Source organism: Panulirus ornatus, chromosome 66, assembly GCF_036320965.1.
Source record: "Panulirus ornatus isolate Po-2019 chromosome 66, ASM3632096v1, whole genome shotgun sequence".
Taxonomy (NCBI): Eukaryota; Metazoa; Arthropoda; class Malacostraca; order Decapoda; family Palinuridae; genus Panulirus; species Panulirus ornatus.
Window position 1 is genome coordinate 20,463,278 of NC_092289.1, and position 25,280 is coordinate 20,488,557.

General features: G+C 46.5%; 1 protein-coding gene across 1 annotated transcript in view; it reads left to right on the top strand.

Moving 5' to 3' along the window:
• Positions 1-25,280, top strand: part of LOC139746816 (kin of IRRE-like protein 1) — a 668,931-nt gene that overhangs the window by 592,264 nt on the left and 51,387 nt on the right. The window contains exons 2-6 of the mRNA XM_071658392.1: positions 3,341-3,468; positions 10,180-10,360; positions 15,845-16,105; positions 17,390-17,508; positions 18,729-18,894. Of these exons, the coding sequence (XP_071514493.1) occupies positions 3,341-3,468; positions 10,180-10,360; positions 15,845-16,105; positions 17,390-17,508; positions 18,729-18,894 (855 nt within the window). The remainder of the gene's footprint in view (positions 1-3,340; positions 3,469-10,179; positions 10,361-15,844; positions 16,106-17,389; positions 17,509-18,728; positions 18,895-25,280) is intronic.

The following is a 25,280-nucleotide window of genomic DNA, read 5'->3' on the forward strand; positions in this document are numbered from 1 at the left end:
TCCTCATATGTATTGCTCTCCTCGTATACATTGCTCTCCTGATATGTATTGCTCTCCTCATATACATTGCTCTCCTTTTATATATATTGCTCTCTTCATATGTATTGCTCTCCTCATATGTATTGCTCTCCTCATATATATTGCTCTCCTCATATATACTGGGCTGGAAACCTATCCTTCGTGCATTTGTTGATATCGCCAGTCCTGGTATAAATCAGTATTGCTCCTAACTGGTTGATGGTGTATCCTTCGTGTCAGTTATCTATAAATACTGCTCTCTCTCTCTCCCTCGCAAGCAAAGCTCTCGAAATATTGCTCCCTGCCTCGCCGTGTCCCCGCACATTCTCTCTCTCTCTCTCTCTCTCTCTCTCTCTCTCTCTCTCTCTCTCTCTCTCTCTCTCTCTCTCTCTCTCTCTCTCTCTCTCTCTCTCAGATGCAAATGCTAGATGTGTCTCCCCGATACTGTAACGGTCCAGAGAACTATTGGCTTCTCCCTTGTTGTGGTCGAGGGAGATATTCTCCCTCCTCTCCCCTCCCCACCACCACACGCCCCTTGCTCCCTGAAGTATGGCCTTGCCAATTTTCCCTCCCTGCCCCCCGTGGTAGTCAGGACTCTGGCCTCGATTGCTTCCTTCCTTGACAGCCACTGATGCCGTCTTGGCACCTTAACCCCCCTCCTCTTCCCTCCCCCATTGCGCTTGACAACCGCTGCTGTGCACTTGGACAGCTGCTGTTGTGCTGTAGTGTTGACTCCTTTTTTGTTCTTCCTTTAAGTAGTTACTGTGGGTCTTGATAGTCGCTATCATAGCCGAATCATAAGACAATATAGTTTCTGTGCGTTACTCGTGTGTGTGTGTGTGTGTGTGTGTGTGTGTGTGTGTGTGTAGAATTGTGGGGCTGACCTCTCTCTCTCTCTCTCTCTCTCTCTCTCTCTCTCTCTCTCTCTCTCTCTCTCTCTCTCTCTCTCTCTCTCTCTCTCTCTCTCTCTCTCTCTCTCTCTCTCTCTCGTTTGGATTCGTTCATCCGTTATGGTATGTGTTATACTGTATCCCATTTCTCACTCTTCCCCCACTTCATATTTAATCCCTACCCACCAGTGTATTGGTTTGTGATCATAGACTTCATCATTTCGTTTGATCTCGCTAATATCTCAACGTACGTCATATTGTGTCATTCTATACTCTCTCTCTCTCTCTCTCTCTCTCTCTCTCTCTCTCTCTCTCTCTCTCTCTCTCTCTCTCTCTCTCTCTCTCTCTCTCTCTCCATATATATATATATATATATATATATATATATATATATATATATATATATATATATATATATATATATATACATGGATCGTGCTGTAAGCTTATCTCTTTTTCCAGCTGTTCAATTCTGGGAATTCAATTCATTTCGTATGGGAAGGGGATTATATTTTTGATTATGGGGCTCATTAATTTTAAACCATTGGGCAAGACCCTTGGTCATGACGGGCCAGGCCACCATCGTGCCTGGGGGTCGTATGGTCGTACTCAGGGGTCGTACCGCCGTGTGCTCTGAGGGATTATATGTATCGTAACGATACAGCACACACCAGCGGTTGCCGCTGGTCGAAGTCATCGTACCCCGCCGCTTTGAACTATCGTACACGAAGGAGGGGCAATTGTTGTACAGTGGGGGGGAGTGTATGCGCGTTGGATGAGAGAGGTCGCGCTCAGGGAGTCGACCCCTTCAGCCACACGACGGGATCAGTGCTCCGGGGTCGCGCTTTAAGCAGCCCTCAGCAGCGACTCCCAGGGAAAAAGGTCGGCCAGGAACCTCCTTGGAAATTGAGCCACAGTTCCCCAGTTTTGCTTTCCGAGTATTTGCTTTTAATTTCATGACGGGAGTGAACTGCAGGACCCCCGAGAAACGCTCTGTCGAAGGGCCCGGATAAAAGGCGTCTCCCAGGGCGCCTGGGAATGGCGAAATAAGAATGTAATATGACGGGAGAGGGAGGGAAATAAGCTCTAACTCATTCCCAATGGAGAGCTGAAGGAGGGTCGTTTCAAGAGTTTGTTTATAATGCGAATTTCCTCATATTTCTGCATCTTTGCGAATGAGTTTCTTGGGGTTGGAGGGTTGGCGGGGTTGTGGAGAGTCCCTTTCCACCGGCGCAGGGCCGTCTCACTGATGGAATTTTGGCACAAACAAGATTTTTTTTGAGTTCGCTGAAGTTCAGACAGAACCGACGGACTGCCTTAGGATGTCGGAATTTTTCGACTCAAGGAGGTGTTTTTTTTTTGGTAAGAATCTAATAGGGAGAGGAGAAGACGAGGAGATGTATCTGTTGGTCTTGTAGCTGTAGCTTCTTGTTACGGACGCGTGTGGTCCATCTGTAGGCAGATTAGATCCTGGGCGTTCTACAGCCGCTGAGGTTAAGTGGGTAGTTGATCGTAACGTTGGGACTGGCGGCGGCGGGGGGAGCGCAGACGGAGACGTGCCGGGGACAGTTCACGGGGGGATGTTACGCCGGGGAGTGGGGAGGGGAGGTAGTGGGTGGTAGGTGTGTGCCACGGTGCGTCTCAACTTTGTGAGTAGCTCCTCCCTTCTCCGAACTGTCCCCTCATTTTCTTCCTCCGTCCCTTGCTGTCCTTCGTTTTCTTCATCCGTTCCTTTTTTCTTCCCGTACGACCTGAGTGAGGAGTTCAGGAGCGTCTGGTTTGGGAAGGTTGGGAGGGATGTGATACCAGCCTGAGCAAGCATTTCGTCACCAGTAGCATTATCACAACACTGAGGTAACACTTGATATTGCCAGAGGAGAAGAGTATCTGTCTCAGTTATAGCTAAACACATCCTTTTTGGTGATACTGGTTATCAGGGAGTAATAAATCTAGGGTCCTTGTTAAGCATGTTTGAGAAACACAGTGTACTATGCAAGTTTCTTGCCTCCCATTCCTCACACAGTAACGGTTAGGCGCCTTCTTGCCCAGGGCAGCCGACGGGCGTGAATGACATCAAATTACCTTATACTTTTATTTTCTAATCTCTTAGATTTATCCTGGATGTTCACTCACTCAGCACTGCCACACGGTGTTCCCCGCTGGCTCGTGTGCTGGACGGGTTGGGGGTGGTTTGTGGGGAGGGAGATGCCGTCTGGTGTACTGTCCTGTCTCCATCTGTATCTGTGGGTGAGGATGGAGCCTCCTGGCCTGTCATCCCGTCTCCATCAACATACGTATATTATTAATGTAGAATCAGATGTTCTCTCCTCCTGTGGATAGCGTCGCCACAGACTATATAGGACTTATATATTTCTTATGTACTACTTCCCCTGTACTACCGTGTACTCATGTACTCCCTGTCTCTCCACCAGGGTGCGACGCTACGCAGACGTGGAACCAAGAGCCGAGTCGGACGGAAGTGAACCCGGGGGGGAACGTCGTGCTGGCCTGTAAGGTGTACAACAAGCAGGGCACCTGCTCCTGGCAGAAGGATGGCAAGGTGAGGAGAACACCTGTCCCCCACACACACACCTGTCCTAGTCCACCTGCAGGTGTCTAGGTCGGGACGAAGGGGTCAAGTATATATGCCTTCACCTAAATGTTTTTAAGCTAACACGTAGATCTGTTAAGCAATGTTTTTCTCTCTCTCCAGTCATATATATATATATATATCCTGGAGACATAAACGATTGTCTTTCCAATTTCAAAAAGTGTAAAACAGAGGGAAATGTAAGAGTGTAGCAATGATGGGTTCTTCATCGGGAACAAACCCAGACAGATGATTTCTTCCAGCCACCATCATAAAGTGGAAACACTCAGCGAATGTCCAGGGAAATTTTAATCCTCATGGTTCATTATATAAGATTTACAGATGATTTATTTTGTTTCTGTTTCCAGACTAAGTACACTTTTTTGTGTGTGTTTGTAGGCTGGTGTGGCGTGTGACCATATCAAGTTACGGTTAATGATGACCCTCCGTTTCCAGACATGGTGGTCGTGTGGCTGGGTATTTCTGTCGTAACTTAATCCCACGTCTGTGGGAAGCCCTCCATTCAAGGGGTTGCGTGAGAGATCCAACCCCCTTTCTTTTTTTCCTCTTTCTTCGTACATATATTGATCTTAATGGTCCACGTGTTGAGAGGAGGTGCAACACTTTCGCGTTTGTTTTTTAAAGTAGTTTTTGGGTTCGGTGAGGAACTGGTCTTTTCTTTTTTTTAAGGAAAAATTGCTATACGTTGCTGGGGTTCCTATGTGAGCTTTTTGGATGTGTATACCGGAAGAATCTATAACCCATTGGGCGCGACGGTACGACCCAGGGATGTGATGGCTGTGACCTTTGACCTGTTTCTTGAGGTCTTACCGTCGTGCTTAAGGGTCGTGAGATAGATAGATAGATAGATACATAGATAGGTAGATAGATAGAGACGTGTGTTTGTTGTGTGTGTGTGTGTCTGTCTGTCTGTCTGTCTGTCTGTTTGACCATACTGGCATGGTTTTATTCCTGCAACGTTTGTAAGGCTTTCCCCTTTCAACGTTTTCAAGGCTTTACTCCTTCCATGTTTATCAAGAGTCGAGCCGTAACGTTTGAAATCCTCTACAACCGCGGTGTTGTTGATGCTTTCCACCCAGGTTGTGTTGTGGAAACAGGAAAGTGAAGTATGTCGTTTGTTAAGTGGTTTGACTGTCACCCTTTTTTTTTTTTTTTCATCTCGCTCATCCGCTGGATTCCAACGTCTCTTTTTTATAGTGAATCTTACATTTAACTGAATTACGTCAGGAATGAGTCTGATATTAGCTATAATGATAATGATAATAATAATGATAGTAATAATAATAATGATAATAATGATAATAATAATAATAATGATAATAATGATGATAATATTAATGATAAGAATAATGATAGATAATGATAATGATAATAATGATAATGATAGATAATGATGATGATAGATATGATAATAATGCTAATGGAAATTATTAATGTTATTATTATTGTTATCATTAGTAGTAGTAGTAGTAGTAGTAGTAGTAGTACTGATAATATTAATTGATAAGATAATAATATCATCATCTCTTCCTCGTTGTATGAAGGGAGGAGTGATTGCTAGCTTGGGTGATGGACGTGTTTACTTAACTGTCAATGAGATTCTTGGAAGTAGAACTTGAGGAAGAGGGAGGGAGACACAGGACAGAGAGACGGTAAAAAAAAAAGAGAAAGAGAGAGAACAAAGAGGGGAGAGCACCAGCCGTGAGAGGAGGGAAAAGAAGAGAGAGAGAGAGAGAGAGAGAGAGAGAGAGAGAGAGAGAGAGAGAGAGAGAGAGAGAGAGAGAGGGCGATAATGAGCTTAAAGGTAATGGGCGTGCGTGCAGATGGTGTCCTGAAGCCCGCGCGCGCGTGGGAGCTCTCACCCGGCTCCCACGATTACCCCGCTCGGGTTACGGGGGCCGATCCGGGGAGCGGGGAGCAACTGGGGGGGGGGGGGGAGATTACTGGCGCTGTGTTTGTCAGCTTCGGTATAGCTGTGGGGTAGGGGACGAGGGAGGGGAGGGGGGTGATTCCGTGGGGGGGGAGGTGGGGGTGGAAGTGGTGGTGTTGACGGAAGGGGAAGGGAGGATTTCGGGGAGGGAGGAGGGAGTGGGGAGCTAAGTCGACGCGGTCGGTGGGGAGGTGTTGAGTAAGGATGACGGAGGGGACGAAGAGGGAGCCACGCGATGAGTAGGGAGGTAAATAACGGTCAAGAAAGTTGAATAATGATGAGAGAGAGAGAGAGAGAGAGAGAGAGAGAGAGAGAGAGAGAGAGAGAGAGAGAGAGAGAGAATGTGTAAGGGGGGAAGGAGAAGCTGGGTAAGTTGGGGGTGCGGGGGTTTGAAGAGAACCAGCTGTGATGCTGACGGAAGTGCCAGCGAGCTCGCTCTACTTTGCTCCTGCCAGCTGGTGACCACTTGACCCATCTGGCCTGGGAGGAAAAGCCGTGGCCACCTGCCCCGTGCTGAGCCATCTGTATACTCCCAACCCTTGCCTGACCCCCTGGCACCCTATTTGATCCCTGGCACCCTACCTGACACCCTGGCACCCTACCTGACCCCCTGGCACCCTACCTGACCCCCTGGCACCCTACCTGACCCCCTGGCACCCTACCTGACCCCCTGGCACCCTACCTGACCCCCTGGCACCCTACCTGACACCCTGGCACCCTACCTGACCCCCTGGCACCCTACCTGACCCCCTGGCACCCTACCTGACACCCTAACACCCTACCTAACCCCCTGGCACCCTACCTGACCCCCTGGCACCCTACCTGACACCCTGGCACTCCCTCGGAGACCTTTCCCTCCCCAGCAGGTGACAGGTGGCGCTGTTCCCGTCAGATGGACGTCGAGGGAGGAGCTGGGATGTGTTAGGACCCGGGTTCCTCACAGGACACGATGACCGATGTGGTGAATTACATAATGGACAGATTACTTCCCATTTTCTTTTCTCCTTTTTTTTCTTCTGGTGATGTCGGAGGTCGCTTCTAGTGAGTCACACTCACGGGCCACTTGATCGGCCGAGTCACACTCACGTGTCTCTTACTCTGATGAGTCACACTCACAGCCCACCGAGTCGTATCTCTCCCTCGCGTCTCAAGCCTCATTGTGCACGTCCCTCACACACACACACACACAGCCCCTCCCTCCTATCTGGCTAACCTCTCCGACTGCCTCCCTCTCTCTGCCCTGGGTGAGGTTGACCTCCTGGGTGCCGTGACCTCCCTTGATCCCTCCGCGTGACCCTGTCCTGAGCTTTACCTGAGAGGTCACACGAGTCTTGCTGCAGCCTCCAGACGTGGTCCCCGCCGCCTCCTGCCCTCAGTCCTGCCTCCTTAGTTGTTTTATTTCTCCACTTTCTACGACGTCGTCTCCTTTCCCAGGATGACCTCCCCACTCTCTCTCTCTCTCTCTCTCTCTCTCTCTCTCTCTCTCTCTCTCTCTCTCTCTCTCTCTCTCTCTCTCTCTCTCTCTCTCTCTCTCGTTCATCGTTACATCCATTCGCGTTTTGTTTCTTACATTTTTCCCTTTTTTTTTTCGTCTCTTTTCCCCAACTACTTTTTTTTTGTATACTGTTCTCTCTCTCTCTCTCTCTCTCTCTCTCTCTCTCTCTCTCTCTCTCTCTCTCTCTCTCTCTCTCTCTCTCTCTCTCTCTCTCCCCTGGACCCTGGCTGGAAGATCCCTCCCTCAATAGACTTTTCAGTGGCCTGGGCCATATATATAACTTGCCTTTTGTTCGGTGCCTTTTAACTCTACCTCCCTTGACTGTTATACCTTCCACCAATTATTTTGCTCTTATTTTCTCCTTTGTTCCTGTCTACCAGTATGTCTGCCGTATTTATTGGTCTATCTGTCTCTTTCCGTCTGTCTGTCTGTCTGTCTAGTTTCTCCCTGCGTAAGGGAGCAACCATTTTTTTCTTTTGTTTCTGTTTCTCCCTTTTATTTGCAATCATCAACACCCCCCCCAAGGACCAGAGGCGTCCAGGGTGTAATGAAGATGCGTCTGTCGAGGGCGAGGTGGACTTGAGATGTATCGAGGGTGTAGTGAAGATGAGTTTGGCGGTGCCTCCCTCCATAGTGAAGGTGATGGTAGGTGATAGTGAGGAGCAAGGTATTGCATTCGCTCGCAGCTGTTGGCGTTCCAGCTTCTTCTCTTTTTTCATACATCTATGTGTACATGTATATTTTTGTCTATGTGTGTGTGTGTGTGTGTGTGTGTGTGTGTGTGTGTGTGTGTGTGTGTGTGTGTGTGTGTGAATGTCTGTGTTGCCATCTTGTCTGTCATTACAAGTCGACGGTGCCTTTGTTTCGAGCTAGGGGTGTCTAATGAGCTGGTAGTTGTCCATCGTTTATATGCAAATAATCTGAGCAGGGTCGTGAGGCAGTTCAAAGAGATGCGTTAGCCCTGCGGGTGTCTGTCTGTCTGTCTGTCTGTGTGTGTGTCGGCTCCCTTACGACGCATGAGCGGAAGGTTGCTGCTGCTAGAGAGTGTGTTGCGCGTGCGCGCTTTCCTCTTGACATCCTACACTCTCTCTCTCACACATCTTACTACATCCTTTACCCCAGGTAGCATCATGTATCACCCCCTCCCTTCTCCTTATTACCTAGGCATTCTAGATTTTCCCCTCTGCCTGCTTGGCGGCGCCCTCAACCCAACCCAAGCCAGCCCACGTCTCTCTTTCCTTTCGCGCCTAAAGCGGAAGGAACAGCGCGATGAAGACTTCCTACACCGCCCGTGGTTCCAGGGTCAGCAAGCCCTCTCTCCTTCCATTACTGGCCAGGGGTAACTTATGGCGCGTCCCACAGAGGGCGCGCCAGAGGCAACAATAGCCTCCTTGGACCGGGTCGGAGTCCGTCTTCACTTAAGCTTCTAAATTTACAGGTGGAGAACGTCTTTCTCTCCTCATTTCTTTCCTCTTTTTTTTCTCTCTCTCAACGTGAGATGGAAATATCGGCGGGCTGTGGAGACCTGGTTCGTTGGTTGGTATGAGATGTGCTGCATGACGCGTGAGAGCGGGGAGGGAGCCAACAAAAATGTCACGCCAGTCCTTAGCTCCCCAAGCACAAGGTCTTCTATGGTGACGGGGAAAGAGTCGGGAGGAAGATCTCTCTGATCGATGGATATCGCTCGTTGTTAAAGATTCCCTCAGTGGGGGGGGACGGGGGGGAGGGACCGACCTCTTTTGTCTTCGGACGGTGCGTCCTTTTTATGTCTCTGGACGTCCCCTGGTCCTTTGGGCGGGCTGGGGGATGTCCTCGTCTCCAGTCCGTCCCCTCCTCCTTTTGTTCGTCTGTGGTTCGCAGACCATGGCTCTCATGGTGTTCACAGGTACGTCACATAGCAACAGCGGGAGAAGAATGAGACCCCCCCGCCCTCCATCACAGTGAGACCCCCTCACAACACATGGGCAGGTGGAGGTTTAAACCCTAAGATCACATCCCTCATTTCTTTTCTCTCGGGTGTTCATAGACTCGACGATGCTCACAGCGGATGCCGAACAACGGGAAATGATCATTGTGGCTGTGGGCTCGGGGTATTAATCCACCTGGGTGATTAACCCTGCGTGGTGAGAATTTGACGTGCCCACACGAGGCAGCACCTCGACGCATGTCCGTTCCATGAGAGGAGGAGTGTCATCCCCTACAGTCCTTATCCTCAATCGTGCTTGTAAAGAAAGGGACGTTCCGTGGAAACTGGAGCTGGAAGATATTAGCTGAAACACACACCTTCCCTCAGTCCCTCCACCACTTCTCTGACCCTCGCACACTCCAACAAATAATAATAATGAAAATATATCAGCACTTTTTTATATATTTATATTCATTTTCAACCGTTGCTTTTTTAGGACACTTTATATACATTTTTTTTAACCTCTCTGGAATATTTGTTGACAATAAATTAATAAGTTATTTGGATAGTTTTTGCAGCTTTTGTGACTTGAATGCCAACCAAATTTTTTTTTCATCCTTTTTTAATTGGTTGGCATTGTATTGTGGTGTGTTCAGTCCCACTGTGGTGTGCGGTGTAGAACAGGAAAAGTGTTGCGTTTGTATGATGTAGCCACTAGATGCAGAGAAACAGACGGTTTCACAGGTTTCTGTTTATGAGAAATTAGTTACAACCATTGCCTGGGGGTTCTAATGTTTTGTGTGAGTGATGTGTATACCTGATGAGCGTTTAGCCCAGGAAACAAATGGTTTCTGTGTACGAGTTGAGTAGAGTTAGGAACGGGTTATCAGTGGTTTCCCTACGTGGAAATCTATTCAGAACTAATGCTTATCGCTGGGAACACTTGGCTTCTGATGGTTTCTGTGAAAATTCGTCCAGATTGAGTGGTTAGAGGGTTCTGAACCTATACACTTCTACCACATCTCCCACGTGTACTCTCCCTCATCACTAAAACCTCTCACTCCCTCTCCACAAACACCAATCCCCTCTCTCCCTCCCTCCCTCTCTCACAGCTCACAAGCACCGTTGTCCTCTGTGTCGTGCCCACCACCTATTCCCCACAGCACCGCTGAGCTTTCCCCCCCACAGCTCAGTTAACCGTCTGCTCCTCGTCTGCACAGCTCAACCAAACCTCTACCCTTCTCCCACAGCTCACAGTTTGTATAACCATCTCCTCCTTTCCCCCACCAGCTCAGCTAAACCTGTCCCCGTTCTCTCCCCCCACAACAGCCCCAGGGGATGTTCGTGGGTAAGTACGAGTGGTCCGGGGACCGCGAGGCCGGGGACTGCTCCATCAGGATCCTGGACGCCAGCGAGGTGGACGGAGGGGACTGGGAGTGCCAGGTAACAGCCTCCGCCTTCACCGCCCACGACGCCCTCACCTCCAGGATAGCCGAACTCGTCGTCAGAGGTCAGTGCACGCGCTCAGTAGGTCACGGGGTCACGACCCCGAGTAGTGAGATGGGGGAAGTTCGCTCCCTTTAAGATGATGTCATATGACTCCCTTAACTTCCCCCGGGGGAGGAGGAGTTAAAACCTGGAGGTCGTGACCCCTGGGGGACGTCACAATCCCCGTGACATCACGTGGCTCGAGGAAGGTCACCACCCCAGTGAGGTCACGGCTTTCAGGGGGGCGGGGGGGACGGGGCGGGCACCTCAGTGACCTGGATCCTCCAGCAGGTGATCTGGTCATGAGCCATCAAGTTGTTATTCTCAGAGATACGTACTTGGGGAGGAACGGTTCCTACAACATCATGCGAAACGTTAACACTTTTTCTTTAATCTCGAACGACGTTCAAAGCAGACGCTCTCTCGGGAGGCCCCTGAAGGCCCATGGACGAGAGATTAAAGCAGCGACAAATAGCACACCGCAGGGAAGGACGGACGGACAGGCGGCGCAACATGCGTTAAGGCACGTCCACCACGATGGGTCAGTCGAGAACGTCCCTCACACCCACCCGCACGCACGCACGCACGGGCGAGCTCACTCCAGCAGCTTGTCTTACGGGGGCGAGTTATTAGCCACTTGGTGAGGGAGTACAAGATTTTACGGGCTCTCGCCTCCTAACTGGCCTCCATCAGCCGGGGGATCTGGCGAGGAGGAAGTTGTGGAAAAAAAAAAAAGCCTTTTAACTTCCGTTTCTCCAGGTCATCACATCTCCCTCGCCTCACGAACCGAATATATATATATATATATATATATATATATATATATATATATATATATATATATAACCAGTGTTGTAGAATGTTTTACGTGACCGATATTTACGTCCTCCCTACCATCTGTGTCGCCCTTCTCGCCGTTACTAAGTTTCGTAGGAAGCGTCCACAGAGATGATTCGCGTCGCGCATCCTCATCCCCCGCGTCCGGACTGCTGCTTATTTGGCCTCGGCTTCCTCTAAACGCTTTCTCCGTTGGTGGCTTGCACCCACCCACCCACCCGCCACCCGTGCAACATACCCACCACCACCACCACCACCACCCCTGCAACCCACCCACGCACCCGTGCAACGCAGTGAACGCCTTTTTCGCTCACTCGTTGGCAGCCTTAGAACGGCTGGAGGAGTTCGGTAAGGCCTTCGAAGTTAGAGAGAAAAATAAAGAAGTTTGAAACCTCTTGAAGTTGCAGCGGCGGCGTTCATGAAGTTCCTATTTGTCTTGTTGTTGTTCAAGAGTTCCCTGAAGTTATATAAAAGTTCTTAAATTATTGAAGTTCTCAAAAGTTCTTGAGACTCGTTAGGTGTTCGTGATGTTCCTCAAAGTATCCAAACTTTTTTTTTTTTTGAAGTGGAATCAGGAGGAATTTCAAAATTAAAGTTCATAAGGTCGTCAAGTTTTGAGGTTAGAAAAAAGAAATGAAAAATCCTCATATGTCATTTAAGCTCAGAAAACTTTATTTTGTTTTTTCTTTTTTAAGTTCTAAAATCTATGTATCGTTTCATTTTCTAAATCCCGGCGAGAACCGCCCCAAAAAGCCCGATGTTCGTGTCAAACGATGTTTCGTTCGTTAACTCAAAAAAAAAAGTCGTAATTCACCTTCACGAAACACAGGAGGACTTAGCTCAACTCTCTGGGGCGTCTTCGTCTGCATCCTCGTCCGCGCCTCCGCCCTCCTGAAGGTTTTACATGTCCGAGGTCACCTCAGACGCAACTTGGCGCACTGTCGTGTGTAAACACACCCGCCACCCCCCTTTCCCATGCGCTTCGGCATCCCATTTCTCGCCTCGGAGGTGGATCTCGCAATTGGTGGTTACACTTGTTTTCGGCCAAAGATGATTCACGAACGTTTTTTGCTGCTTCCAAGCCTCTGAATAGTGTGTGTGTGTACCCTCTCCTTCGTCAGTAGAGATATATAACACCCTTTCCTTCGTCAGTAGTAATATCTAAAACACTAACCTTCGTTAGTGGTAATATCCAATACCCTCTCCTTCGTCAGTAGAGATATATAACACCCTTTCCTTCGTCAGTAGTAATATCTAAAACACTAACCTTCGTTAGTGGTAATATCCAATACCCTCTCCTTCGTCTGTAGTAATATCTAACACCCTCTCCTTCGTCAGTAGAGATATATAACACCCTTTCCTTCGTCAGTAGTAATATCTAAAACACTAACCTTCGTTAGTGGTAATATCCAATACCCTCTCCTTCGTCAGTAGAGATATATAACACCCTTTCCTTCGTCAGTAGTAATATCTAAAACACTAACCTTCGTTAGTGGTAATATCCAATACCCTCTCCTTCGTCTGTAGTAACACCTAACGCCCTCTCCTTCGTCAGTAGAGATATATAACACCCTTTCCTTCGTCAGTAGTAATATCTAGCACCCTCTCCTTCGTCAGTAGTAATATCTAAAACACTAACCTTCGTTAGTGGTAATATCCAATACCCTCTCCTTCGTCAGTAGAGATATATAACACCCTTTCCTTCGTCAGTAGTAATATCTAAAACACTAACCTTCGTTAGTGGTAATATCCAATACCCTCTCCTTCGTCAGTAGAGATATATAACACCCTTTCCTTCGTCAGTAGTAATATCTAAAACACTAACCTTCGTTAGTGGTAATATCCAATACCCTCTCCTTCGTCTGTAGTAATATCTAACACCCTCTCCTTCGTCAGTAGTAATATCTAAAACACTAACCTTCGTTAGTGGTAATATCCAATACCCTCTCCTTCGTCTGTAGTAATATCTAACACCCTCTCCTTCGTCTGTAGTAATATCTAACACCCTCTCCTTCGTCAGTAGAGATATATAACACCCTTTCCTTCGTCAGTAGTAATATCTAGCACCCTCTCCTTCGTCAGTAGAGATATATAACACCCTTTCCTTCGTCAGTAGTAATATCTAAAACACTAACCTTCGTTAGTGGTAATATCCAATACCCTCTCCTTCGTCAGTAGAGATATATAACACCCTTTCCTTCGTCAGTAGTAATATCTAAAACACTAACCTTCGTTAGTGGTAATATCCAATACCCTCTCCTTCGTCAGTAGTAATATCTAAAACACTAACCTTCGTTAGTGGTAATATCCAATACCCTCTCCTTCGTCAGTAGAGATATATAACACCCTTTCCTTCGTCAGTAGTAATATCTAAAACACTAACCTTCGTTAGTGGTAATATCCAATACCCTCTCCTTCGTCAGTAGTAATATCTAAAACACTAACCTTCGTTAGTGGTAATATCCAATACCCTCTCCTTCGTCAGTAGAGATATATAACACCCTTTCCTTCGTCAGTAGTAATATCTAAAACACTAACCTTCGTTAGTGGTAATATCCAATACCCTCTCCTTCGTCTGTAGTAATATCTAACACCCTCTCCTTCGTCTGTAGTAATATCTAACACCCTCTCCTTCGTCAGTAGAGATATATAACACCCTTTCCTTCGTCAGTAGTAATATCTAAAACACTAACCTTCGTTAGTGGTAATATCCAATACCCTCTCCTTCGTCAGTAGAGATATATAACACCCTTTCCTTCGTCAGTAGTAATATCTAAAACACTAACCTTCGTTAGTGGTAATATCCAATACCCTCTCCTTCGTCAGTAGTAATATCTAGCACCCTCTCCTTCGTCTGTAGTAATATCTAACACCCTCTCCTTCGTCTGTAGTAATATCTAACACCCTCTCCTTCGTCTGTAGTAATATCTAACACCCTCTCCTTCGTCTGTAGTAATATCTAACACCCTCTCCTTCGTCAGTAGAGATATATAACACCCTTTCCTTCGTCAGTAGTAATATCTAAAACACTAACCTTCGTTAGTGGTAATATCCAATACCCTCTCCTTCGTCAGTAGAGATATATAACACCCTTTCCTTCGTCAGTAGTAATATCTAAAACACTAACCTTCGTTAGTGGTAATATCCAATACCCTCTCCTTCGTCAGTAGAGATATATAACACCCTTTCCTTCGTCAGTAGTAATATCTAGCACCCTCTCCTTCGTCAGTAGAGATATATAACACCCTTTCCTTCGTCAGTAGTAATATCTAAAACACTAACCTTCGTTAGTGGTAATATCCAATACCCTCTCCTTCGTCAGTAGAGATATATAACACCCTTTCCTTCGTCAGTAGTAATATCTAAAACACTAACCTTCGTTAGTGGTAATATCCAATACCCTCTCCTTCGTCAGTAGAGATATATAACACCCTTTCCTTCGTCAGTAGTAATATCTAAAACACTAACCTTCGTTAGTGGTAATATCCAATACCCTCTCCTTCGTCAGTAGAGATATATAACACCCTTTCCTTCGTCAGTAGTAATATCTAAAACACTAACCTTCGTTAGTGGTAATATCCAATACCCTCTCCTTCGTCAGTAGAGATATATAACACCCTTTCCTTCGTCAGTAGTAATATCTAAAACACTAACCTTCGTTAGTGGTAATATCCAATACCCTCTCCTTCGTCAGTAGTAATATCTAGCACCCTCTCCTTCGTCAGTAGAGATATATAACACCCTTTCCTTCGTCAGTAGTAATATCTAGCACCCTCTCCTTCGTCAGTAGAGATATATAACACCCTTTCCTTCGTCAGTAGTAATATCTAAAACACTAACCTTCGTTAGTGGTAATATCCAATACCCTCTCCTTCGTCAGTAGAGATATATAACACCCTTTCCTTCGTCAGTAGTAATATCTAAAACACTAACCTTCGTTAGTGGTAATATCCAATACCCTCTCCTTCGTCAGTAGAGATATATAACACCCTTTCCTTCGTCAGTAGTAATATCTAAAACACTAACCTTCGTTAGTGGTAATATCCAATACCCTCTCCTTCGTCAGTAGTAATATCTAAAACACTAACCTTCGTTAGTGGTAATATCCAATACCCTCTCCTTCGTCAGTAGAGATATATAACACCCTTTCCTTCGTCAGTAGTAATATCTAAAACACTAACCTTCGTTAGTGGTAATATCCAATACCCTCTCCTTCGTCAGTAGTAATATCTAGCACCCTCTCCTTCGTCAGTAGAGATATATAACACCCTTTCCTTCGTCAGTAGTAATATCTAAAACACTAACCTTCGTTAGTGGTAATATCCAATACCCTCTCCTTCGTCTGTAGTAATATCTAACACCCTCTCCTTCGTCAGTAGTAATATCTAGCACCCTCTCCTTCGTCTGTAGTAATATCTAACACCCTCTCCTTCGTCTGTAGTAATATCTAACACCCTCTCCTTATGTCCTCTTTCAGTAGTAATATCTAAAACACTAATCCTTCGTTAGTGGTAATATCCAATACCCTCTCCTTCGTCAGTAGTAATATCTAGCACCCTCTCCTTCGTCTGTAGTAATATCTAACACCCTCTCCTTCATGACATCAGGACTTCACGATAGTGCCTCTTGTCCTCACTATGATCCCTAAAATCATTCCCTTCTCCTTTAGACGCCCCCACCGTCACGCTGGAAGGAGCCCCTTCCGAGGACATCGAGGAGAGCGTGGACGACGTAACGCTGAGGTGCCTGGTGGATTCGAACCCCGCGGCCAACGTGGTGTGGAGGTTGCTCGGGGAGGCCGACGTGTTCAGCTTCCAGCCCGAGGTCAGGTTCAGCCCCGCCTCCCGGAAGCACTCGGCCACTTACACCTGCGAGGCCAGGAACTCCGTCGGGGTGTCGGAACCCATCTCCGTCAAGCTGGACGTAAAGTGTGAGTATCTGCGGGTCCTCTGCAGTTAACTTGACGTGGTTGCTTATGTAAGAGCAACGTCGCATGTGCTGAGTACCGACGCATCTTGTGTAGCAAACTTGACATGGTTACCGACGTAAGAACAACGTCGCATGTACAAGTGCCGACGCATCTTGTAACCTTGACGTGGTGACTGACGTAAGAGATAGATCATCTCGTAACCACAGTGGACTTACAGACTTCCGTCGTATTTGAGGGTCATTGATTGTATATACTGACGGTTGTAGGGTACCGATGGTCGTAGGATGACGTAGCGACTGCTGCCGATGGCGCGACGGTGAGCTGAGACTGTGGCAGTGGTCTGCGATGTTGTCGTTAACACACTGACAAGTTTTTTTAAGGGTAGAATTCGACGTAGTGACGCATGACACATCACTGTGCCCAAAGGCCTTACCATCCCGTCCAAGAGTCGTACCCATGTGTTCGAGGATCGTACCACTGTGTTCAAGGGTCGTACTTAACGCGTCCAAGGGCTGCACCATTGTGTTCAGTGGTCGTGCCGTTGTGATCAAGGGTCGTACCGTTGTGTTCAGTGGTCGTAGCCTTGTGTTCAAGGGGGGTCAAAAGAACATTCTGTTTTCTATATGAAGCTCGTCGAGTTTCGTACAGAAAACGACCACCAGGAACAGATTTCATGAACTAAACAAACTCTCATGATTGATGACAAGTATGGTGTCCGTCCGCCGAGTGTTCCCAAATATACGTCTCTTTTTAATCCAGTTTATTTCCCATTATGTTCACCGGCGGGCTTAAGGGACGCCCCACCGCCCCCCCAATTAGGCAAAATTAACCCCCTCAAAAGGTTCTGCGTGTCTGTGTACACTGGACCCATCCGGTGCAAATGAGAAGAGAGGTAATGGCCAATAGATGTAATGTTAGTCCAATCTAACGTTGAGTAAAGTACGGGAATAATGAATTAACGAAGACAGTTTGTTAACAGGCCATGAGTGTGGGCAAGGCTAAAGGAGGTCGTATTTCACTACGAAAACAAATTAGGAGTGTAGACTAGGCGACCTGAAGTATACTAGCCAGAGACGTAAACTAGACGACCTGAACTACTAGTTTGAGACATAAGCTTGATTAGCCTAGAACCTAAGACTTGAACCATGAGCAAAAAAAAAAAAGAATGTATGACAAACATTTAAGAGAATTTAGTTGACGACAGCAAGAGGGAAGATGAAAAGCTTGTCGGAAAAATAAGGAGGGGAATTGAAAGGTGTTTTGCGTCCTTGTCTCTCGATACAGATCCCCCGCGAGTGCTGAGCGTCAGGCCCGCGCCGGTGGTGACGGCAGCCCTGTACAACCACACCCTCCTGGAATGCCAGGCGGAGGCAAACCCACCACCCAAGTACACCTGGATCCAGGTGAGTCCACCATCGCTGTATCTGCCACTCCGTCCACGCCCATACCACTCCCAGCTGCGTGGTCAGAGCTGTGGTCTCCTCTCACAGCGCTGACATGCCTCTGATCTCCTCTCTTACCACTGCCATGCCTCTGATCTCCTCTTACTCTACTGCCATGCCTCTGATCTCCTCTCTCACCACTGCCATGCCTCTGATCTCCTCTCACCACTGCCATGCCTCTGATCTCCTCTCACCACTGCCATGCCTCTGATCTCCTCCCTCACCACTGCCATGCCTCTGATCTCCTCTCACTCTACTGCCATGCCTCTGATCTCCTCTCTCACCACTGCCATGCCTCTGATCTCCTCTCACTCTACTGCCATGCCTCTGATCTACTCTCACTCTGCTGAACCTTTCATTTCTCCCTCATCTTTTCACTGCTAGTCTCGCTTATCATCCCCTCGCCTTACTTCGCTAATACCTGACCACCCTTCCCCTCTCCCTTGCTCTTACATCAACCCTTCCACCCTCCCTCCTTCCCCTTCTCTCCCTGAATTTATCTCCCTTAACCCCAGAATCTTTGCCTTCTACTCTGCTATCATGTTTCTACCATAGATAAGATTATGGCCGCAGAGAACCTCGTCATGGACCAGCAGGTCCCCTGTTATCTGTCCTACCACCTACTCTTTCTCTCTTATACATACCTCCTTCCTACATTATCTTGCATCTTACCTTCTCCCTCCTCGGCTTACCCATTTTACTCCTCCATTTTTACTTATTTCCCCTCTCTCTCTCTCTCTCTCTCTCTCTCTCTCTCTCTCTCTCTCTCTCTCTCTCTCTCTCTCTCTCTCTCTCTCTCTCTCTCTCTCTCTCTATCAATCTCCTCCGTAAGGATTCCCTTTCTTCATGGCCAGTGTTTTGGTGGCAGGCACAAGTGCTCGAGCGGAGCACTTCAGTACCGCCGCCTGGCGGGAGTAATTCTCCTAGACGGACGGGAATGCACGGCATATTATTGCCCTCTTGAAAGGCCTCCTAAATTGTATGACACTTTATGTACTTGAATCACAGCTCGTCATTATTAATACCTTGTTGTTAAGCTTACGATTCTTATTGACAGGCGTCCATGTTCACCCCCCAAGATCATCTTTAGAACTCTTGGGAATAAATCTTTTCTTTACGATTCTTTATTTCACTCGTTTCGCCTGTGACGTCTGTCTGTCCGTCCGTCTGGGACCCTGCAGACGATGACGGACACGCAGGAGGTGGTCGTCCGCGGGAACAACGCGACGCTTCTGCTAGAGGGCGTCACCTACGAGCACCAGGGGCAGTACGTGTGCATCGCTTACTCCGTCTTGAAGGGCGAGACTGTTGAGGACAGGAGCCAGCCAATCACCCTAGAGGTCGTCGGTAAGCCACTGACCACACCCTCGTTTTCTTTGTTTTTCCCAAGTTTGCTTCATTCAGATTTTTCTCATCTTCTTTCATTGCTGATCATTCATTTATGAGGAGGAAAAGGTTTTTGTTGTCTCTTTCTTCCCGTTTATGGTCCTTTAGTTTCTGGTCGACTGACACGGGCTTAGGCAGGGACTGCCAGTATACCGGTTCAGAACCTACCCCTAGACAGGGGTAGAAAGAGTTGGGAGATTCCGGGAAGATTCCGAATGGTGTGGGGAAGGTCTCAGGCGAGTTTACAAAGGGTTCACAACGGTTGAAAGGGTTTCATGGAATTTAGAGGGGCTGCAGATGAAGTTAGATGGGGATTCAGAAAGAGATTCAGAGGGCTGAAGGAAGTGTTCCGATAAAGTTCAGAAAGAGGTTAGAAGACCCTTGAAGAGGATTTAGGATCGCTCCAGAAACGGTTCGTGACTTATTAAGTTCCAAAGGCCTTCAATGGATTAGGAAAAAGATTAGGTTTGGAGGGGCTTCAGAAAGATCGCGGTGAGGTCCATGAAGGACTCAGGTTTTGAGAAGGGATTCAGTTCAGAATCACATCTGAGGAAGGATCGGAAACGCTTCGTAGTGATTCATACTGGCTTTGCAAAGGACTCGGAGGGACTGCTTCCACTCGAAGCAATCTGAGCAGCCCCTCAGTGCCTGGTGGACATTAGTCGTGGTTATGGACTTATGAGAGCAAGACATTTCTCCGCCATTTTCCGAGTCATGAAGGGTTCAGGGTAGATTGGAGGGTTCCGAAAATTTCAGGAAGCTTCAGTCATATTGGATTCGAGGACTAGACTGAGCATGGTTCCAGTGGGAGGGAGTGGCACCTATACCAAGCCAATCAGATGACGTAGCCCATGTATCCAACCAATCAGAGGGGACTGACCCTTGTGTCCACCAGACTTGTCACCGCCCATGAGACTTCGTCGAAATGTGGCGGCCATGATGGATAGATGTGTCCTAAGGATGGTCAGGTGAGTCTGGTGGTGAGGACGAATTCCGCGCGTTGAGGGAGGAGACGCGGGGAGAACGGAGGACAACGATGCCAGAGCTTGACTTACCGATCCTCGTCCTCTTGTTCCACTGAAGAGGAGAGAGAGAGAGAGAGAGAGAGAGAGAGAGAGAGAGAGAGAGAGAGAGAGAGAGAGAGAGAGAGAGAGAGAGAGAGAGCAGTAGGGTGGCGCACCTCCGCCCTCTCCTGGCAACCCCCATCCCCGAAAGTGAACCCCCCCCTAACCTCATCTCCAGTCCATTGTCTCCCCCTCTGCAACCTCACCTCTCTCGCCACTCCCCTTCCTTCCTCAGGTCCCTCCCTTCTCCTCCTCCTCCTCTCACCACCCAACTGCCTCATCTTCCCCAGAGGAACGTTCACGCCTCCCTGGGAACCACTGGTCGCCAGACCTCTCTCTCTCCACCCAACTCGACAGTTCGCCAGCTATAATCGTGAAGGACGCACAGTTCTCCCAACGACTCTTTTTAAAAGGGTTATAATATCAGCTCGAGAGGCCAGGGTTATGGCTGTCTTGTTAAGTGAGACGTACACCAGCACCACCTCTCCCACAGCATCATTAAGACGCAGCTCTGATGTTAGTGGCGACCTCTGAGGACAGTTGAACCTGGTGAATATGACCCAGTGACCCCGTTTACCTCCCCCTTCCCCCGAGGCCGTGGGACGCGACGCGTTTGTGACTAGTTCGGGATCGTGATGTGACCTGACTTGACCTAACCCGACTTGCCTCAGCAGATGCCCGACTCCAGCCAAGGATTGCTCGTTCTACCACACACTTGTTCTCTCGTGTTGCTTTAATTTCCTTTAGGCGTGACCTCTGACCTGCACCATCATACTAGAGGATCGTACCGTCGTGCAGAAGGATCGTACCGTCGTGCATGAGGGTCGTACCGTCGTGCACAACGGTCGTACCGTCGTGCGTAAGGGATAAAACGCCGTCCTTTGTTTTCTGGTTATTATTACCTTTCTAACTTTATCACTCTGTCTCGTTAATCCCCTCTCCTAACTCTCTCTCTCTCTCTCTCTCTCTCTCTCTCTCTCTCTCTCTCTCTCTCTCTCTCTCTCTCTCTCTCTCTCTCTCTCTCTCTCTCTCTCTCTCTCTGTTTCTCTTTTTAAGCATTTCCCTTCTCTTTTTTTCTCTTTCTCGTGCCTCATCCACGCCAAAGGGACATAACACATCTGCGCACTGAATATCATCCTTATGGCCTCGGACGTAGGGCCTAAACTTACTGTTGGTCGCCCACCTTCACCTGAATGGCGCCTTATATTTAAGGGAGTTAGGTGAACGATAGATCTGATAGATCATGCTGGATTTTGATTAGTGTGAGCACCTCATAATTATTCCACGTCGAGGGCATTAATTACCCTAATGACTATGACTCTCTCTCTCTCTCTCTCTCTCTCTCTCTCTCTCTCTCTCTCTCTCTCTCTCTCTCTCTCTCTCTCTCTCTCTCTCTCTCCGTGATTTTATTTCATTCCGCTTCATCCTATGACCTCACCATCTCTCGCACTTTTCTCTTCTCCCTTATTTCCAATCCTGATCATCCACACCACTCGTTCCCTATTTCATTTATCTTTTTTATATCATCTCCTCACGATGCTGTCTTGTCCCCCACTATGCACTGGTCTCGACACCGCTTCCTTCATCCCCTAAAACTGAGTCGGTTTCTTTTACCGCTCGAAAACTGATGTCTTTTGGCAACGCTGCTAACAGAAGGGTGCGAGACGCTCAAGGGATAGAGCGAATTTGAGCAGTGTGGCATGCGGGAGAAGACGTGCTGTGCTGTCAGTGGGCTAAATCAGGCCAGGAATCGACATCAGCCATTTATCAAGTTTTATAATTACCCCTCCAAGAGCTCTTTTCAGGGACTCCTACAGCCCGAGGTTGAGCTGGGGCCTGGGATAGCCTGCTAGGGTTCGGTGGGGGGAGGAATGCCAGTGGGGCGAGGGAGAACTGTGTGGTGGTTGGGGAGGAAATGGCCGTGGAGAGTGTGGGGATCGGGGAGTTATGGGGCCGTGCAGTGTGTGGGAGGGGGTGGGGGTCGATGCAGGCACGGGAGGGCATGCAAGGAATGGTGTTATATAATGAGGTATTTGAAGATCCCTAAATGCTCTGAGCTTCGAAGCCAGGTTAAACGCCTTCCCAGTAAGCTACTATGCATAATAATAGCCGAATTTCATTTTTCTTTTCCCCCTCGGAAACTTACAGATTTTTAGCATGCATATTTTTCGTTTTTCTTCTCCCGGCGAAAGTAACCGAGCACCCATCTAGGGCACGGGTGGTAGTGCAGGTTCCCTGGGCTCCCCTTAATTGGGGGTAGGGGCGTCGGGGGCGTCACTCAACAGGATTGTTTTTTGACATATGCTCCCCGATTAACATTTTATTTTACGGTTTGGGTTTGAGTGATAAAAAAAACGCCTCCTTTTCAACTATAGTAATATCTTGCTACTATCAGTTGCATTACCGCTCCTACGTTACAATTTTGATCAAATAAGGCATTAAGTCTTTAAGAGTCTATATACATTTAAGTTTGGCCTATCTCTTCAACAGTTTATGATTACACTGTATATATCTTTATATACATCCACTGTTATTGCCTGTCTCTTGGGAAAAAAAATAAAGTGAGAGCATACTTATGATAGAGGGCGAATTTGAGACGTAATAGATATAAGGAATTGAAAAGGGGGCGGGTTATTGACGCTAGGTGGAAAAAGCATTCTTTACAGTAATTCATATTTAGCATGAAAATTTAAGTTACAGTAATTCATATTTTGCATGAAAATTAAAGTTACAGTAATTCATGTTTAGCATGAAAATTTAAGTTACAGTAATTCATATTTAGCATGAAAATTTAAGTTTTACATCATTAGGGAATTCATAAAAAGATGGATATCCTAGACATAAGCTGTGCGTAGAACGCACCAACGAGTGGCGAGAGTGACCGAGTTCGACTCGGCATTGTTGTCGCCGGCGCCATGTTTGTTTATGTTGTGCTGTTTCGTGCACCCATTTCCTTTCTTGTGGGGAAAAATGGAGATGTCATTACTACAGCAAATGGAGCCATCCTTGTCCTAGGAGGGGAGGAACCAGGAATAGACTTGGAGGAGGCCGCCACACTATTGAGGAGTGTGAGTAATCACGGAGATCGTTTGGGGCCCGCAGCCGGGGTTCACCTTACTGCCATTGTCCAGTCTTTTGTTCTCTCCCTACCCTTATCCTTCTTCCCCCCCTCCACTCCACTCCTGCCTCCACCCACAGACCACCTACTGCATCTCTGCCACCCCAGGGCCAAATAATTGGATGAATCAATAGCCAGCCATTATAGCTCTTACGTGGTGAAATACAATCCATGACTGGAACAGCATTTTAAATAGTTCTCAAACCTTCAGGCGATTAAACAGTTGAAAGGATGTTAAACACGTTTGTCCAAGATGTAGCATCAGAGGCACTGCTTGCCTTGCGTGATACTGAGACTGTATTTCATTTAGTTATCTGAAAAGTATTAAAGTTGCTTGATGGATGTAGTTGAGGAAATTCTTGAATATAGTTGAAATAACTCGTGAAAATTTGCCGTGAAATTGCTTTATAGATTGTAAAGGAATTGAGCGTACGAAATTCCTGTGTTAGTAAAGAGGAAGAATGAAGTGTTGGAAAATTAAGGAAATTACAAGGTGATGAAAGAAATCCATGGAGAGGTAACAGTGACAGAGGAGGAGGAGAAAGATTGTTGGCAAAGGAAGAAGTACTTAAGAAAGAAACTTGAGATGTATGAAATTTGGTGAGTAGGTTTAAAAAGATTTAAAGCATCCGATTAGATGCAGATAGCTTTGAAATATTCTCTGGAAATTTAGTGTTGCTTAATGTTGGTAAATGAAATATTGTGGAATGCATTATGTAATCGCTAAAGTTCAAGGTAAGGATTTTTTTTTACTGAAACAGGATTGAACATTTCATGTGAAATGGAGAGATGGGTATTTGAAATGAAGAGCAAGCTGGATTAGGGAAGGCCTTAATTTTCAAATAACAGTAAGGAATTATCAATTTGGGTGTGTAATGGGATGTGAGAAGAACGGTTAGGAAACTCATTTTTTTTTCGAAAGACTTATGATTGAAATTATTAAGATATTTGATTCTGGGTTAAACAAGTCAGCTATTCTCGTTATTCATAGAAAGTGAATACTAATGAAAATTTAAGAATCTGAAGTTTCTGACAAGGGAATATTCTCTATAGTTATGGGGTAAGTTCTTAAGCAGTAACTTAAATTTAGTTTTTGGAAAATGCAAGACGAACTTTTTATTTGATATTGTACAGTATACTGTGTTTTTTTCTCTCTTACAAGTATCAAACAGCTAACGAGGGTAATATGTCAAAAAAAGAAAAACCGTAATATACATAGACGAAACTCAGGTTAGTGTGGAGATAATGAAGCACGGTTGACAAGTCAGGTCATAACTGGTTGACACATCAGGTCATTAATAATTCATCTAGGCAAAAGACTTTGACATACCAAACCAAAGTGCATAGGAAACAAAACATATGTGCTACTGTGCATTGTTATTAAAACCATCACTAAAATGTTTAGAAATCATTATTTATATCTGTCTACCCTAGAGCATACAAGAAAGTAGACTCAGACTTTATAAAACAAGTTCTCAGTCGTGTAGTAGATATAGGTAGAAAACTTAAATACCCAATGCACAGTATGAATAAATGTCATAACAGCAAGGAATTTTTTTCCACTTTCACAGGTTAGAGAGGCAGATTAGAGAAGTTATTTTTTTTCATATAATAACATTTTAGATAATGTGCAGGTTTTGAACAAATTGATGTGAAGATAGCTTTTTTATACAGTCATGCCATAAAAACCAGCCAAATAAAGAACATCCCCAGACATGTCTAGATGTGTATACAAGGTTAAATGTAGAGATTGTTGTGCGTATTACATAGAGTAGACAAGTAAAAGTTTAAACACGAGTTAACTAGCATATATATATATATATATATATATATATATATATATATATATATATATATTGTTTGGAGTGGTAAAAAAAATAGCGCCTAGTCTCAACATGAAAATAAAGGTATGGAGGACCATCACATTGACTGGAATAGTGCCACAGTGATAAAGTTAGTCCCCTTAGAGAGAAGGATAGTTGAATCTGGTGTACTTTGTAAGATTTATGATCAAAGCATGAATATGCCCTATGGTCACTTTCAGTGTGGCCCAGTGATGTCAGATTTTGTATGTAAAATGTTTCTGTCCAGTTGAAATGTTATCACCTGAGGTGTCAGTCAGGTAGCTAAAGGGTTCCTGGCCAGTCGACCTGTTATGACCTGAC